Source organism: Rhinoderma darwinii, chromosome 1, assembly GCF_050947455.1.
Source record: "Rhinoderma darwinii isolate aRhiDar2 chromosome 1, aRhiDar2.hap1, whole genome shotgun sequence".
Taxonomy (NCBI): Eukaryota; Metazoa; Chordata; class Amphibia; order Anura; family Rhinodermatidae; genus Rhinoderma; species Rhinoderma darwinii.
The window spans coordinates 169,870,853-169,886,520 of NC_134687.1; the positions used below are offsets into that span (position 1 = coordinate 169,870,853).

Consider the following 15,668-nt stretch of genomic DNA (forward strand, 5'->3'; position numbering starts at 1 on the left):
TAATACAGTTTTAATAATATCTTGGACACATATTGTTGAAGCAGTAAACTTACTTTGCAAATAGGAGGGGAGCAAGGTTGCCACCCAGCATGTGCAGTGCAGGAGAAGGACGGGCTGATAATTCTGTTGCTGAACTAAAAATTCCTGTATGCAGTATTACTGAATGTATTACTTTGTGGGAAGGGACCCCAAACTAAATCTTTGCTCTGGGTTACAGAGCTTTCACAAACTTGTACCTACTTTTAGTATATGATAGTTTTTAGGAATGGAATGTATATTCTATTTAATCCAATGCCAAATAATAATCTAACAAGAATAATACTGTATATTGAATGAAATATTTCCTGGAGTTCTGCCCAGACAGTCTGAGCCTGGTGTTATCACGAAGGGTGGACAGAGTTGTAGACACTATTTGTTGGTTGAGCTTCATGCATTAAGACATGGTTATAAATCAGCAGATGAACTGCACATTATTTTAACAGTCTTAGTGTATCAGTAAAGTGGGTTCTCTAAAAGGGTCATTGCAAGGAGGAAAAAGAGCAAAAAGTCAATGTGTGGTTTATAGCCAATTTTACTCATAGACTTGCTATATTTATTGATATAAAGCTTTCTGTTATTCTCCAGGGCTAGATTTTCTGTCTGGCATTGGCCCAAAGATCTGGATCAGTTTTAATCATAGGCTGAGCATATTAGCAAAGTGTATACTTTGAAGATTTGCCATAAGTATGGAGAATTTATTTCAGAAAGTGATGCTGATATGTTTACAGTTATTTGCACTGTATTATTTAACAGCTTACTTTCAAGGGTTACTTTAAGAAGTTATTTCAAGTTACTTTAACAAGGTTGTGAACCAGTCACAGTGATTAAAGGGGCTCAGGAAAAGTGTTATGTAACGTGTCATCACGGCCATATTGTTTCCGAATTTTGTGATTCAACAATATCATGAATTCAATGCTACACGGGGTCATAATCGTTAGATTGAGGGAACGTTTCCACTCCTTGTCCAGTGTAAACATGTACAGCGAGTCAACAGTCAGTGATAATTTGCTGGCTTGTCACATCCTTTATGCTGAGTTAAAAATTATCATTTGTCGTGTAAACAGGCATCTGCCTCTCATTTGTAAATGAAATATTATAAGAGGTGGATCGCAGGAATGATTGCAGTTACATTTAAAAAAAAAACTGATTATTATAACATATAAATGCAATTCTTTGGAACGTAAATTACTTGCGAATATCAACAATTGGTGCTCTTTTTAACAATCTATATCTACATATAAAAGGACCCTTAGGACTAGATTACAGTGAAGGAAATGAGTATTTGATCCCTTGCTGATTTTGTAAGTTTGCCCACTGTCAAAGACATGAACAGTCTAGAATTTTTAGGCTAGGTTAATTTTACCAGTGAGAGATAGATTATATTTAAAAAAAAACAGAAAATCACATTGTCAAAATTATATATATTTATTTGCATTGTGCACAGAGAAATAAGTATATGATCCCTTTGGCAAACAAGACTTAATACTTGGTGGCAAAACCCTTGTTGGCAAGCACAGCAGTCAGACGTTTTTAGTAGTTGATGATGAGGTTTGCACACATGTTAGATGGAATTTTGGCCCACTCCTCTTTGCAGATCATCTGTAAATCATTAAGATTTCGAGGCTGTCGCTTGGCAACTCGAATCTTCAGCTCCCTCCATAAGTTTTCGATGGGATTAAGGTCTGCAGACTGGCTAGGCCACTCCATGACCTTAATGTGCTTCTTTTTGAGCCACTCCTTTGTTGCCTTGGCTGTATGTTTCGGGTCATTGTCGTGCTGGAAGACCCAGCCACGAGCCATTTTTAATGTCCTGGTGGAGGGAAGGAGGTTGTCACTCAGGATTTGACGGTACATGGCTCCATCCATTCTCCCATTGATGCGGTGAAGTAGTCCTGTGCCCTTAGCAGAGAAACACCCCCAGAACATAATGTTTCCACCTCCATGCTTGACAGTGGGGACGGTGTTCTTTGGGTCATAGGCAGCATTTCTCTTCCTCCAAACACGGCGAGTTGAGTTAATGCCAAAGAGCTCAATTTTAGTCTCATCTGACCACAGCACCTTCTCTCAATCACTCTCAGAATCATCCAGATATTAATTTGCAAACTTCAGACGGGCCTGTACATGTGCCTTCTTGAGCAGGGGGACCTCCCTGGCACTGCAGGATTTTAATCCATTACGGCGTAATGTGTTACCAATGGTTTTCTTGGTGACTGTGGTCCCAGCTGCCTTGAGATCATTAACAAATTCCACCCATGTAGTTTTCGGCTGAGCTCTCACCTTCCTCAGGATCAAGGATACCCCACGAGGTGAGATTTTGCATGGAGCCCCAGATCGATGTCGATTGACAGTCATTTTATATGTCTTCCATTTTCTTACTATTGCACCAACAGTTGTCTCCTTCTCACCTAGCGTCTTACTTATGATTTTGTAGCCCATTCCAGCCTTGTGCAGGTCTATGATCTTGTCCCTGACATCCTTAGAAAGCTCTTTGGTCTTGCCCATGTTGTAGAGGTTAGAGTCAGACTGATTAATTGAGTCTGTGGACAGGAGTCTTTTATACAGGTGACCATTTAAGACAGCTGTCTTTAATGCAGGCACCAAGTTGATTTAGAGCGTGTAACTGGTCTGGAGGAGGCTGAACTCTTAATGGTTGGTAGGGGATCAAATACTTATTTCTTTGTGCACAATGCAAATAAATATATATAATTTTGACAATGTGATTTTCTTCTTTTTTTTTTTATATAATCTATCTCTCACTGGTAAAATTAACCTAGCCTAAAAATTCTAGACTGTTCATGACTTTGACAGTGGGCAAACTTACAAAGTCAGCAAGGGATCAAATACTTATTTCCTTCACTGTAAGTATTTCGACCCTTTGCTATGACATTTGGAATTTAGCTCTGGGGGCCTCCCATTTCTCTAGATCATCTATTAAATGTTTCTACACCTTGATTGGAGTCAACCTGTGGTAAATTCATTTGATAGGACATGATTTGGAAAGACACACCGATGTCTATATAAGGTCTCAAAGCTGACAATGCATATCAGAGCGATGAGGAGGAAAGAACTGCATGTAGAGCTCAGAGACAGGATTGTGTGGAGATACAAATCTGGAGAAGGGTACAAAAAAAAATTCTGCTACAGTGAAAGTCCCCAAGAGCTCAGTGGCCACCATAATTCTTAAATGGAAGAAGTTTGGAACAACCAGAACTCTTCCTAGGCGCTGGCCACCACACCAAACTAAGTAATTGGGGGAAAGGGGTCTTGGTAAGAGAGGTGACCAAAAACCCAATGGTCATTCTGGCTGAACTCCAAAGATCGTGTGTGCAGATGGGAGAAACGTCTAGAAGGTCAACCATCACTGCAGCATTCCACCAATCTGGGCTTTATGGCAGATTGGCCCGAAAGAAGCCTCTCCTTAGTAAAAGACACATGAAAGCCCGTCTGGAGTTTGCAACAAATCACCTAAAGGACTCTCAGACTGTGAGAAACAATATTCTGTGGTCTGATTAAACCAAGATCAAACTTTTTGGCCTCAATTCAAAGCGTCAGGTCTGGAGGAAACAAGGCACTGCTCATCACCTGCCCAATTCCATCCCTACAGTCAAGCATGGTGGTGGCAGCATCATGCTGTGGGGGTGTTTTTCAGAGGATGGTACAGGGAGACTGGTCAGAGTTGAGGGAAAGATGATCGGAGCCAAATACAGAGATATTCTTAATGAAAACCTGATCGAGAGTTCTCTGGACCTCAGACTGGGCCGACAGTTCACCTTCCAACATGATAATGACATTAAGCATCTGGCCAAGACAACACAGGTGTGGCTTAGGGACAACTCTGTGAATGTCCTTGAGTGGCCCAGCCAGAGCCCTGACTTGAACCCAATCGAACATCTTTGAAGAGACCTGAAAATAGATGTTCACCGACTGGCACCATCCAACCTGACAGAGCATGAGAGGATCTTCAGAGAAGAATGGCAGAAAATTCCCAAATTCCAGGTGTGCAGACCTTGTGGCATCATACCCAAGAAGACCGGAGGTTGTTATCGCTGCCAAAGGTGCTTCAACTAAGTACTGAGTAAAGGGTCTGAATACTTATGTCAATGCAATATTTTAGTTTTTCCTTTTCAATAAATTAACAAAGATTACTAACATTCTCACAAGGGAGAGAAGAAAACCTGGACCGCACATTCACTTGCTATACTTGATCTATTGCGGCTCAGCAAAATGTAAAAAATGTACAAACATGAGGTTGTTAGTAAACATTTTGATCAAATTGTATAAGCCCACTTGCCACTTCACGGTGACCTTTTTTAAGTGGATCCCTACTCTATAAAGTGCAGTATCATATGCCAACCAGTGCCACTGCAAGTGCATACACATAGCAAGTGAATGTGCGGTCCAGGTTTTCTTCTCTCCTTTGTGGATTACTAACATTCTGTTTGTACTTTGTCATTATGGGTTATTGAGTGCAGAATGACCATATTTTTTTTTTTCTATCAGCACAAAATCCTCAGCATGAAAAAATGTAAAGGGTCTGAAGACTTTCCGAATGTGTTACAGATCAAACATCCTGTCCTCATATGTTTCTTAACATATCTTTATAAGGGTTAGAGGATTTTTGTAATATAGAGTTTCAAATTCCCTGCACAATGATTTAAATAATAAAATTCTTGTTGGTTGCCGTCACCATTTTGGGGAGCATGGGAGCTTATAAACTAAAAATATTGAAAAAAAATAGAAAAAAGGTATGTGCTGTAAAAAAGTGAATATTCGCTTTATATATATATATATATATATATATATATATATATATATATATATGTCTTAGATCACATTTAAACTAAAGAGCAATGATGAACCAAGAACTTACCCAAGTTCAAGCTGACGACATATGACTGATGCATCATTATCATCCCACTGGCTGCTGCAGATCGATCCCCAGGCACCATTCACATAGACTTCTACTATACTTCCCTCTGACTCACTTTTCTGGCTCCCCCGCAGACGCACTGACCCTGTTAATTGTTGAAAATGCATTTAGATGATGTACTAGAGCTACACAAATGGCATCCTGCTGTGTTTAGAGATGTATTTATTCCCCAAACATTGACACTCTGCTTGAGGGCAAATAGTTTTCTGTACCACAATTACCTTGAAGGGGAAAGCTATAAATTGTAAGGTCATGAAAAATATTTGAGAAGGAATGTTAGCAGCAAATGTACTGAGATGGATAATCCTGAGAGCATAAGACTGCTTTAACCTTAATCTGAGTTGCATCTTTAGGATACATAATATATGCAAACATTACCGTTTTTTCGTTGAGACTGATAACATGGTTTAGCAGTTTTTTGTTTGTTTGTTTTTTAAAATAACCCAAAAAATATATAAACTAAAAAACATAATTAATTTTGTCTTAAATAACTAATGCAATTTTCCTGCTAAATGAATACTGTATAATAGGTTTTTTTTATCAGAGAAATGCACATTTTGGATCAATAAATCTCATAAAAATGCCCTTGGAAATCTGGCAACACATCATTTAAATAATATTTAAATGTATTAGGAAATGAATAAAGTTTGAAATCTGGCACCAAATCACATAATATAAAAGCTTATTGATTAACATTTCTTTTATAGCCAGCTATTACAGATAGAACAAGTACCTTTTATATCAATACATCAATGAGGAATACATTCCGGTTGCAGATTAATTTTTGTTATCGTGGATTTCTAAACAATATCATAATGCTTTCCCCACAGGCGTCCTAGGACACAATGACATTCTATTAAACTGTCATTGTCTTCATGTTATAATCAACTCATTGGACTTGATAGATAACATATAAACCAATTTGTATGACTAAAACAAACACTGTACTTAATAACAACATATCAATAATATTTTTTGGAGATGGGGCATATTCAGTATATTTTTTTGGACTTAAACAATAAAAAGCATAGTAAAGCTCAACATCATTGCATATTTACCCATCAATTCACCCACCCATATGGCAATATTGTAAAATACAGTACATAAATGGCCAGAGTAGGTATACTCAGGAATATGAAGTCAATGGGATTCATAATTAATTGTCTTCCATTTGTTGACATAACAGCATACACTTTTTTAGGTAGGCTTTACATAAAAATAATAATCCGTATTTATATAGCGCAGCACTTTTCAGAGGGCACATGTACAAAAAAAGTCAGACGAGTGATGAGTATTCAACAATTTAAGGAGTGAGGGTGCTGCTTGCAAGATCTTACAATCTAAGAGTAAAAAGGGGTGACACAAGAGGTAAAAGCGCAGGAAGTTATCCAAGACACCCATTCATTTTTGGGACAAGACTGCAAGGTTTCACATCCATTCAAAGACAAAAGCATTACAAACGTTGGGCCCTGATGTTGGGCGGTACGACTTGGCGCAACGTCAGCATTCCAAATACTGCCACAGGAGTTCAGTGCGGTTATGGCATTGTGCAACCCAGTCATGTGTTTCTATACAATACTACGCCATTTTTATGTGCCTCACTTTGGGCATAAGAGCATTGTCATAAATAAACAGGAAAGGTCCTTCCTCAAAATGTAATTGAAAGCCATAATCGTATGATTTCCCCCACCGGAAATAAAGAACACTATGGATTCAGTGAAGTATTATTATTATTATTTACTATTTACAGCCCGATACCTTACTCAAGAATTTTACTTTTCCTTGTGTCCAATAACGTTTGCTTTACAGAAATTTAGCCTATGCTTGACATTGCACTCAGGTGATCTCAAGCCAGTGTGAGGCTCATTCATGTTAACCCAATCCATGTAGCTCCTCCTGGACAGGTAGGTAGTATTGGAACTTGGTATTGAGCGTTGGAATTGAGGGATGATTACTTTATACTATTTGCACTTCAGCAGTCAGAGGTTTCATTCTTTGAGCTTTTAAGTCCTACCAGTTCCCGGATGAGCTGTTGTTGCTTCTAGACGTTTTCCATTTCCCAATAACAAAACTTTTATAGGAGCAGGGCACATCTAAGAAGGAAGTCATTAGACAACCTGACTTGTTGGAAAGGTGGCATTCTATGACAGTACCACCTTAGAAGTCATTGAGCTCTTTAGTACAACTCATTCTACTGAAAATATTATTTTGTTTTATGTATCTATTAACAGCAAGTATACCTGAAAGGACATGAGATAAATTCAGTAATACTATATAGGTATGGGGTTGCTAGCTAGTTAGATGCAGGTTACTTCTATAATCATTTGTAGATTAACACAATAGGCTACTGTAAACGGCTTTGTGATTGCTACATATTTTTTGTAGCTCTTTTCTCCCACAGGATAAAAATGACATATAACTTGCAAGCAACACTATTATTTCCTATGGGTGCAACTTGAAGCTGTGGCAGCAAACTATCTTCATTCATGTGCCAGCTTAAAATAGACTTAAAGCAAGCAACATCACAAAAGTATTTTACCTTCACTGGCTATATATGCTATATATTGCATATATTTATAAAGAGTAAATATTTGTACAATTAGCACAAGACATTACTGTTTATCATATCCTTTTATGTAGTATTATATTACCATATACTGCATTATACATTTTATTACATTGTAGTATAATATATTAGATCATATCATATTATATGATGTATAAACAGCTCAGTTGACATTTTATTATATAGTATGGAATGTTTCATTTTTAATTAAACAAGTTATGTATTGTAGGAGTCATATCACTTCCCAGAGCCCAGGACCTACTTTATCAATCACCATTACTATTATGCCAACTGTAAGCTTAATTTTTCAACTTGGCACAAAATAAAAAACTCTATCAATATGGACAGCCGATAAAGTGTAGAGGATACACAAATTAATTCCAAAGATTATCTGATCAAACCTTTAGACCCCATCATTAAATAAAAAGAGTCAATAAATATATCATATTTACATGCTGCTGATAAAGATAACACTATGAGAATGCCTATATTTTGTTAAAGAAGCACTTTTTTGGGCAATTTTTTTTCACACATCATATTAACTCACTAGCAATATTCTAGCAGTGTCATTTGCTTCTGCCCAGCACAGTTGTATCTTTAAATTTTTAACCCTTTCATTGTGGGCAGCTGTGTCATGTAATCTAAGTCTAGAATAGACAGTTCTCTCATGTCTATTAGACAGGAGGTGATTTCTACTGTGTGGCTGACTTCCTGTGATCAACAGGATTACAGCATCACCTCTCAAATCCCTCCTCACAGATCTGAGACTTTTCCCCTCCCCACCCAACTCCACCCTTTCTCTTCCTCTGTATGTCCTCCATGTATGTACTGCTACTGAAGAGATCTGCCCTATCTTAGGGACCAAGAGTGCAGTTATATAATAGGTGAGTCCATACTGCAGAGGGATACAGTCCCCCTGATTCACACTAACTGTCTATACTGTCTGTGAGTGCTCTGTGCAAAATATCCAGTGTATTTCTATGAGGTGCTGCTCCTCACTAGCAGGAGGCAGAGGGGACAGGCTGAAGCTGCATCACATAGGATTCACTTGGGCTCTGCAGTGTGAGCAGAGATGTTCTATGTCACTGATCTATCACCTACTGCCCTGACATAAGATTCATAGCAGAGCAAGTGCAGTGTGATAAGCTTCCGCCCCTCTGCCTCTGCAAAGCCAGAAGCATTGTGGGAAATATAGGCTGCATTAGGGGAACCACACTAGGTGGGAAGGAGGAACCAACATGGCAGACAACCCATAAATGACACATCAACTACAACAGGTATACAGAAGACATACGCAAGAGCCTTTACATTATTATTTATTAACAGCTGAGGCTGCACTATAGAGGCAAAAATAAATTTGCTGGAGTGCTTCCTTAAAAAAAAGCCAAATTCATTTTACAGTAGCAATAAGAAAATGTATGTTTTAACATCACAAGCTGAACATTATATATACATCATTGTTGCATAAGCAAATATGTTATAGCCATATGTATGTGTATCCGAGCTGAAACATTTCTAAACTGGTCCAACACCTGAATGACAGGGGAAAATAATTCTACTTAGATTTTCAGCCCCTCTCATTTGCTTCTCATTTGAGTTTCGTTTAGCTGTTCTGACGCCCTTCTTGCGCAACAGAATATCAGAATTTTCAGCATCAACTTTTATAAACTGGTTAAAAGGAATACTCTTCTCCCTAATTCCACATTTTTAGACACAACCTAATCCATTATTGGCACATGGGGATTTTCTGAATTTAAAAAAATATAAAATCTACTCTCACGTCAAGTTTTAATAGTAAAATAAGTATTTGGCAGCAAATCGTGTTTAGATACCCTGGAAACTTTCTCTCATTTACTATGATAATGTTTTTAATATTACACTTCTGTCAAACAAACAGAAAACATGGTTTAATCTGTTCTCTGTTTTAATTCTCATGGTATGACAAAAAACCTGATTTATCATAGGAATTAACATATTACATCAACTATCATACGCATTTGGCTTTTATAAATAAGCAAAATCATATTTAATCCTTGTACCAATTCTGGAAGAACACAACTCATTTTCCTACCAGCAAAGAAAAACTTATTTTTAAAAATTGAATTTCTTTATTCCTTTTGGAAAATTCCTTAAATGATAAGATTATCTGCAAACATTTTCGTTATTAAAGGAGTGGTTCTATCCCTGGGTGTAAGTGAACCCAAGTAACAAACCATGTAACTTCTCTGTTGGAAACAAGTTTGTAAATGATTTCAAAGATACTCTTTGAAAATTGCTTATGTACAGAATGCAATGCGGATAATGGCTTATAATAGTGGGTTATTTAATTTACACTAATGTGACATTTTATTGGGTCCATTTGGATTAATTCAGACCCATGTGACAACATCCATTGTGATCACTCGTTGATTCCCCAAGAAATGCTCTCTTGTGTGAAGGCTTACTTTTTCTCAGGACTAGTCATTGACCTGTATAGGACATATTTATCTTATTTTCTCTTTCCAGAATGATGTTTTAAAAATAAATCCCTATCTAACAACAGAGAGCATAGCTCATTATAAGGGAAAACTCAAGAGTCAGAGAGTCTGATACAAGCCAGTGGGTTTTATATGGAAGACAATATTAACAAGGTTCAATATAAAATTAACACAATTCATCTACATTTAAAGGAGTATGAAATGATGCTCCAATGATGAGACAAAACAGAAAGACAGTTCTGTTGTTCTTCGCTCTTCTCCCTATATCCACATCTAGAGAAACCATATTTTTCAGGCAGTTTGCCACCAGTACTTGGAAAAAGCTAATATGAAGCATGATGTAGATCATGTTCAGAGTTGCCAGCTCTCTGGTTCTAATTCAGACAGCTTAATTAAGTTATGTCTTTACAGATTGAAGTGAAAAAATGCATTCTAGTGGGAAGACTTCATTTATTTCTCTAAATAAACATACTGATGTGTCCACCCTTTCTTTTGCTTGAGTTTGGTTAAGGACACCAATTTCTCATAAAATCAATTCAATACAATATCGCGACATGCTAGAAAAAAAAACCTTGGCTGGCTGCAATCCACATCCCAACCACTGGGTATCCAAAAATATACACATATAGCATAGAGATCTTGGGACAAAGTATCATAAAACATTTTTTATATTTTAAAGCTAGTCCTCTCAGGATATGCTACGAAATAAGAAAAAGAAGGTTTCAGTCGTATCCTCATTCTAGATGAATCCATAATCAGAGACATTAGAACAATCAGACCAGCAGCATTGTCACCCATTGAAGCACTACAGGCCAAAGCTGAAGAAAAGAATACAAATAAGAGGAAATCATAATAAAAAAAACAACAAAAAAACATTTGATTGCTCTGTGCATAATGGCAGGAGCATGACTACAAAGAGGACATTAAGTAAATATATATATATATATATATATATATATATATATATATATATATATATATATATATATATATACTTAATGTCAGTCCATTAGCACACTAGGGCCACATGTGGCATATTTCTAAAAACTGAAGAGTCAGGGCAATAAATATGGAGTTGTGTTTCTCTGGTAAAACCTTCTGTGTTACAGGAAAAAATGAATGAAAGCTGATTTTCTGGAAAAAAATGTGGAAATTTCACCTCCAGTTTGCTTTAAGTCCTGTAAAACACCTAAAGGTTAAGAAACTTTATAAATGCTGTTTTGAATACTTTGAGGGGTGTAATTTTTAAAATGGGGGTGATTTAGAGGGGGTTTCTAATATATAGGGCCCTCAAAGTCACTACGGAACTGAGCTGGTCCCTAAAAAAAAGGCTTTTGAAATTTTCTTGAAAATTTTAGAAATTGCTGCTAAAGTTCTAAGTCTTGTAACGTCCTATAAAATTAAAAGGACATTCAAAAAACAATACCAACATAAAGTAGATATATGGGAAATGTTAACTAGTAACTATTTTGTATGGTATTACTATCTGTCTACCAAAAAGAAGAATTTAAATTGATAAAAATGCACATTTTTGCTAATTTTCTAAAAATGTTTTTCACAAACAAACACTGAATGTATCGACCAAATTTTATGAATAACTTAAAGTACAATATGTTACGAGAAAAGAATCTCAGAGATTGGGCTCATAATATTCTAATTTTCTGAGACACTAAATTTGGGGTTTTCATTAACTGTTAGCCATAATCTTCAACATTAAAAGAAAAAATTGCTGGAAATAGATCACTCTGTGTGTAATGAATCTATATAATATATGAGTTTCACTTTTTGAATTTAATTACTGTAATAAGTTAACTTTTTCATGAAATTTTAATTCATTGAGAAGGACCTGTATATATGTTAAGCAGAGTGAGTTGCAAGTTTTTGCCTCCTGTAAGGAAAGAACAGTACTACATATACTTTTATTGCAAAGGGACATGGAAAATACTAGTTAGTAAGACATAATTGAGGTTCCATATATGCTATTATATAACTTAACTGAGTAGCTGTGGGGAGGCGTACGAACCTAATCTTTGACCTAGGTGAAGGAAAGCCTAGCCACACCTCTGTATAACCTTAATGTCCCTTTACAGAAAGTCATGTACATGAAGGTACAGGGTGCCTGAGTTTGCCTTTCATAGGACTTGTTCTATCAACGCCCCCTCCATTTCAAAACGACATCAAATTTTATGATTTATTTAACACATACATTAGTCCAAGTTAGATGGTTTTTGAATGGTTATCTCTCTATTACAAGTATACAGGTTTTGTTTTTTTTATTATAGCCCATGTGTGACAGATGCAACTGTATGGCATCCGTCACAGGTATATATTAAACATATTTTGGGGAGCTTCACCGGGGTCGGAGTCAACGAAAAGAGCATCAGGTATCACTTGCCCGGGAATTCCGACCCTGGGGAAGCTCCTGACGTCACTTATTAAAAATGGACAGTGACGTTAGGAGCTTTCCCAGGGACGGAGTCCTGGGGAATAGTTCTTCTGATGCTCTGGCGGGAACCAGGTATTGTAAGCCCCTGACATGACTGCTCATATATGGACATTAACATCAGGAGCTTCCTCAGGCACAGCAATTCAGGTAGTTCTCTGCCAGGGGAGTTCGGGTGACGTACCCCACTGTATGCCTATACAGTGGGAAATGTTGTAGCCTTCCATCGGAGGTATACGTCGAGAATCACAAAGCATAATGTAATGTCCACGGTCACAGACCGCAGACTCCTACCATCCTGCAGACGTCTTCCTCCACAGAGATGCCAGCACATGCGGCCATCCTGTCCTGCAGTGACCACTAGGGTGCGCACTCGTTCTCATTCCCGGCCTTTATGGGCCAGAGCACACACATGTTATAAATTTGACTGATTGCTCCCAGATCACCCTGGACATAAGAAGGGCCCTGCCCCTACACTCATTGCCTGAGCGTTGTTAGTATTCCCATGTCAGTCTTGCAAATGGTCCCTTAGTGTTATCCTGTTCCTGTTGTTACCCGTGCCCTGTTACCTGTATCTTGTATCCAGTGCCGTGTTCTTGTTCTTGAGCCTGTTAGTGTTGGAGTTGTGTCCTATTGCACCTGCTGTCATCTGCCACGTCCAGTGTCGTAGGCCACGTCCAGTGTTATCCGCCACGTCTGGTGCAACCTGCTGCACCTGCTGTCATCGGCCACTGTCTGGACTATTCAGGTACCCTAGAGCGGAACTTCGTATTGATTGGGTGCTCTGTTGCTTGGCCAGCTGCCTCCCCACTACGGTGGTGCGGCCTAGTGGGTCCACATACCCACAGACCGTGACAGCACGCTCAGGCCATGGATCCCGCTGGTCAACCTGAGACCTCGACGACACAAGCCATGCTGGCAGAGATGCAAAACCTCCAGTCACGGCAAGCCCAACTCCTCCTGAACGCCATTACACATCGGCTGGTTGCTCAAGCCACAGTAATCACTGCACCTATTCCTGCTGTTCCTCCTGCCTCCCCATGACAGAGACACCAGGTCCTGGAGGGCATTTCTGAATCAGTGCCAGATCCACTTCAGACTACATGCCAGGGCCTTCTCCTCTGATGAAGCTAGGATTGCCTTTATAATCTCTCTCCTTACTGGCAAAGCCCTGGCATGGGCAAATCCTCTCTGGGAACATCAAGGACCAGAGACTCATGAATTTCAGTGCTTTTTACGAACTTTCTGTTTGATATTTGAGGAACCTGGGAGTTTATTCTGCTGCTGCATCCCGGCTGACCCTATACCAGGGAGACCTCTCCGTGGGCAAGTATACCAATCAGTTCCATACCCTGGCTGCTGAACTAACCTGGAACAATGAGGCTTTGGTGGCCACGTTCTGGCAGGGACTGTCTTCTGGGATTAAAGACGAGCTGGCCCTTCGCGATCTGCCACCTACCCTGGAAGTTCTCATCCTACTTGCCACCCGGGTTGACATGAGGATCCGGGAGCGTTCCCAAGAGGTCCTCCGGGAGAGAGGATTTCCTAGGCTGGCTTCTACTTTCCAGCAATCCCTACTGTTCTCTTCAGTCGCCCACCAGAGGAGCCTATGCAGATGGACCGAGCCAAATTGTCTACCGAGGAGAGACAACGCAGACGCACTTCAGGACTTTGTCTGTATTGCGACCTCAGAGGCCATGATCTGCATTTGTGTTCCCAGAGGCCAGAGAGACACCAGTGCCTAGGATTGTTTGGAGATATGACCCTAGGCGGAATTGTACCAAATAAAACGTTCAATTCCAAGCTGACCATTTCTGTGACCATAGTGTCCGACGAGAAGAAGCACCGGGTTTCTGCCTATCTGGACTCCGGGTCCGCGGCAAACTTCATCCAAAAGGATCTATTGGATCGTCTCCAGTTGCCCACAGTTCCTCTGGAGACATCTTTGGCTGTTGCCTCGGTTAATGGACTGCCTCTGCCCGATCCGATTGTATCTGAGACCAAGCCGCTGAGGCTCCAAGTTGGAGTCCTTCATTCAGAACTGATTTGGTTTATTTTTTTGCCCAAAGCCATCAATCCTGTTCTGCTGGGTCTGCCTTGGCTTCGACTTCATGCCCCAGTCCTGGACTGGAATTCTGGAGAGGTTCCCCAATGGGGCTCAAAATGTCTCGATCGCTGTCTGTTGCAGATCCATCCTGTCCAGCCTCTTCTGCCTCAGTCATTGGCAGTATTACCCCCTCATTTCGCTCAGTTTGCGGATATCTTCAGCAAGAGGGTGGCTGAGACGCTACCCCCACATTGGACATATGACTGATCCATTGAACTGGTTCCAAATGCCTCTCTTCCCTGTGGACGAGTATACCCTCTCTCCCTGCCATGTCCATGTCTTTCTATATCAAGGAGAATTTGGAGAGAGGTTTCATACGAAAGTCTTCCTCCCCGGGGCCGGGGCCGGGTTTTTCTTCGTTAAACAGAAAGACGGATCTCTTCGACCCTGCAATGACTATCGTGGTCTCAACCAGATCACGATCAAGAACAAATATCCGTTGCCACTCATTTCTGAGCTGTTTGATCGCATACGAGGAGCCAAAAAATTTTCTAAGCTAGACCTGCGGGGGGCTTACAATCTAGTCCGGATTCGCCGGGGTGATGAATGGAAGACTGCTTTTAATACCCGCGGACGGGCACTATGAATACCTAGTGATGCCCTTCGGACTGTGTAACGCTCCTGCAGTGTTTCAGGAGTTCGTTAACGATATCTTCCGGGATCTACTCTATGTCTGTGTTGTTGTTTATCTCGATGATATTTTGATTTTCTCCCCGGATCCGACGACTCATCGGAGGCATGTCCGTCAGGTTCTACTACGATTGAGGGAGAATCATTTATACGCCAAGTTGGAGAAGTGCGTCTTTGAGAGGAATTCTCTGCCCTTCCTGGGCTACATCATCTCGGATCAGGGCCTCAAGATGGATCCTGAGAAAGTGAGGGCTGTCCTGGAGTGGCCACGTCCTCAAGGCTTAAGGGCCATAAAGCGGTTCCTGGGATTCGCCAATTTCTACCGACAGTTTATTCCTAACTTCTCTTCTCTGACGGCTCCCATCTCGACCCTTACCAAGAAGGGTGTGAACGCCAAAGTGTGGACTCCAGAGCGCAGAGTCTGCATTTATTAGCCTCAAGAAAGCCTTCACTTCAGCCTCGATCCTCCATCATCC

At 39.8% G+C, this 15,668-nt stretch overlaps 1 protein-coding gene across 1 annotated transcript in view; it reads right to left on the reverse strand.

The window, feature by feature from the left end:
- Nucleotides 1-15,668, reverse strand: part of PRSS12 (serine protease 12) — a 153,031-nt gene that overhangs the window by 119,537 nt on the left and 17,826 nt on the right. The window contains exon 2 of the mRNA XM_075860584.1: nt 4,910-5,054. Coding sequence (XP_075716699.1) covers nt 4,910-5,054 — 145 coding nt within the window. The remainder of the gene's footprint in view (nt 1-4,909; nt 5,055-15,668) is intronic.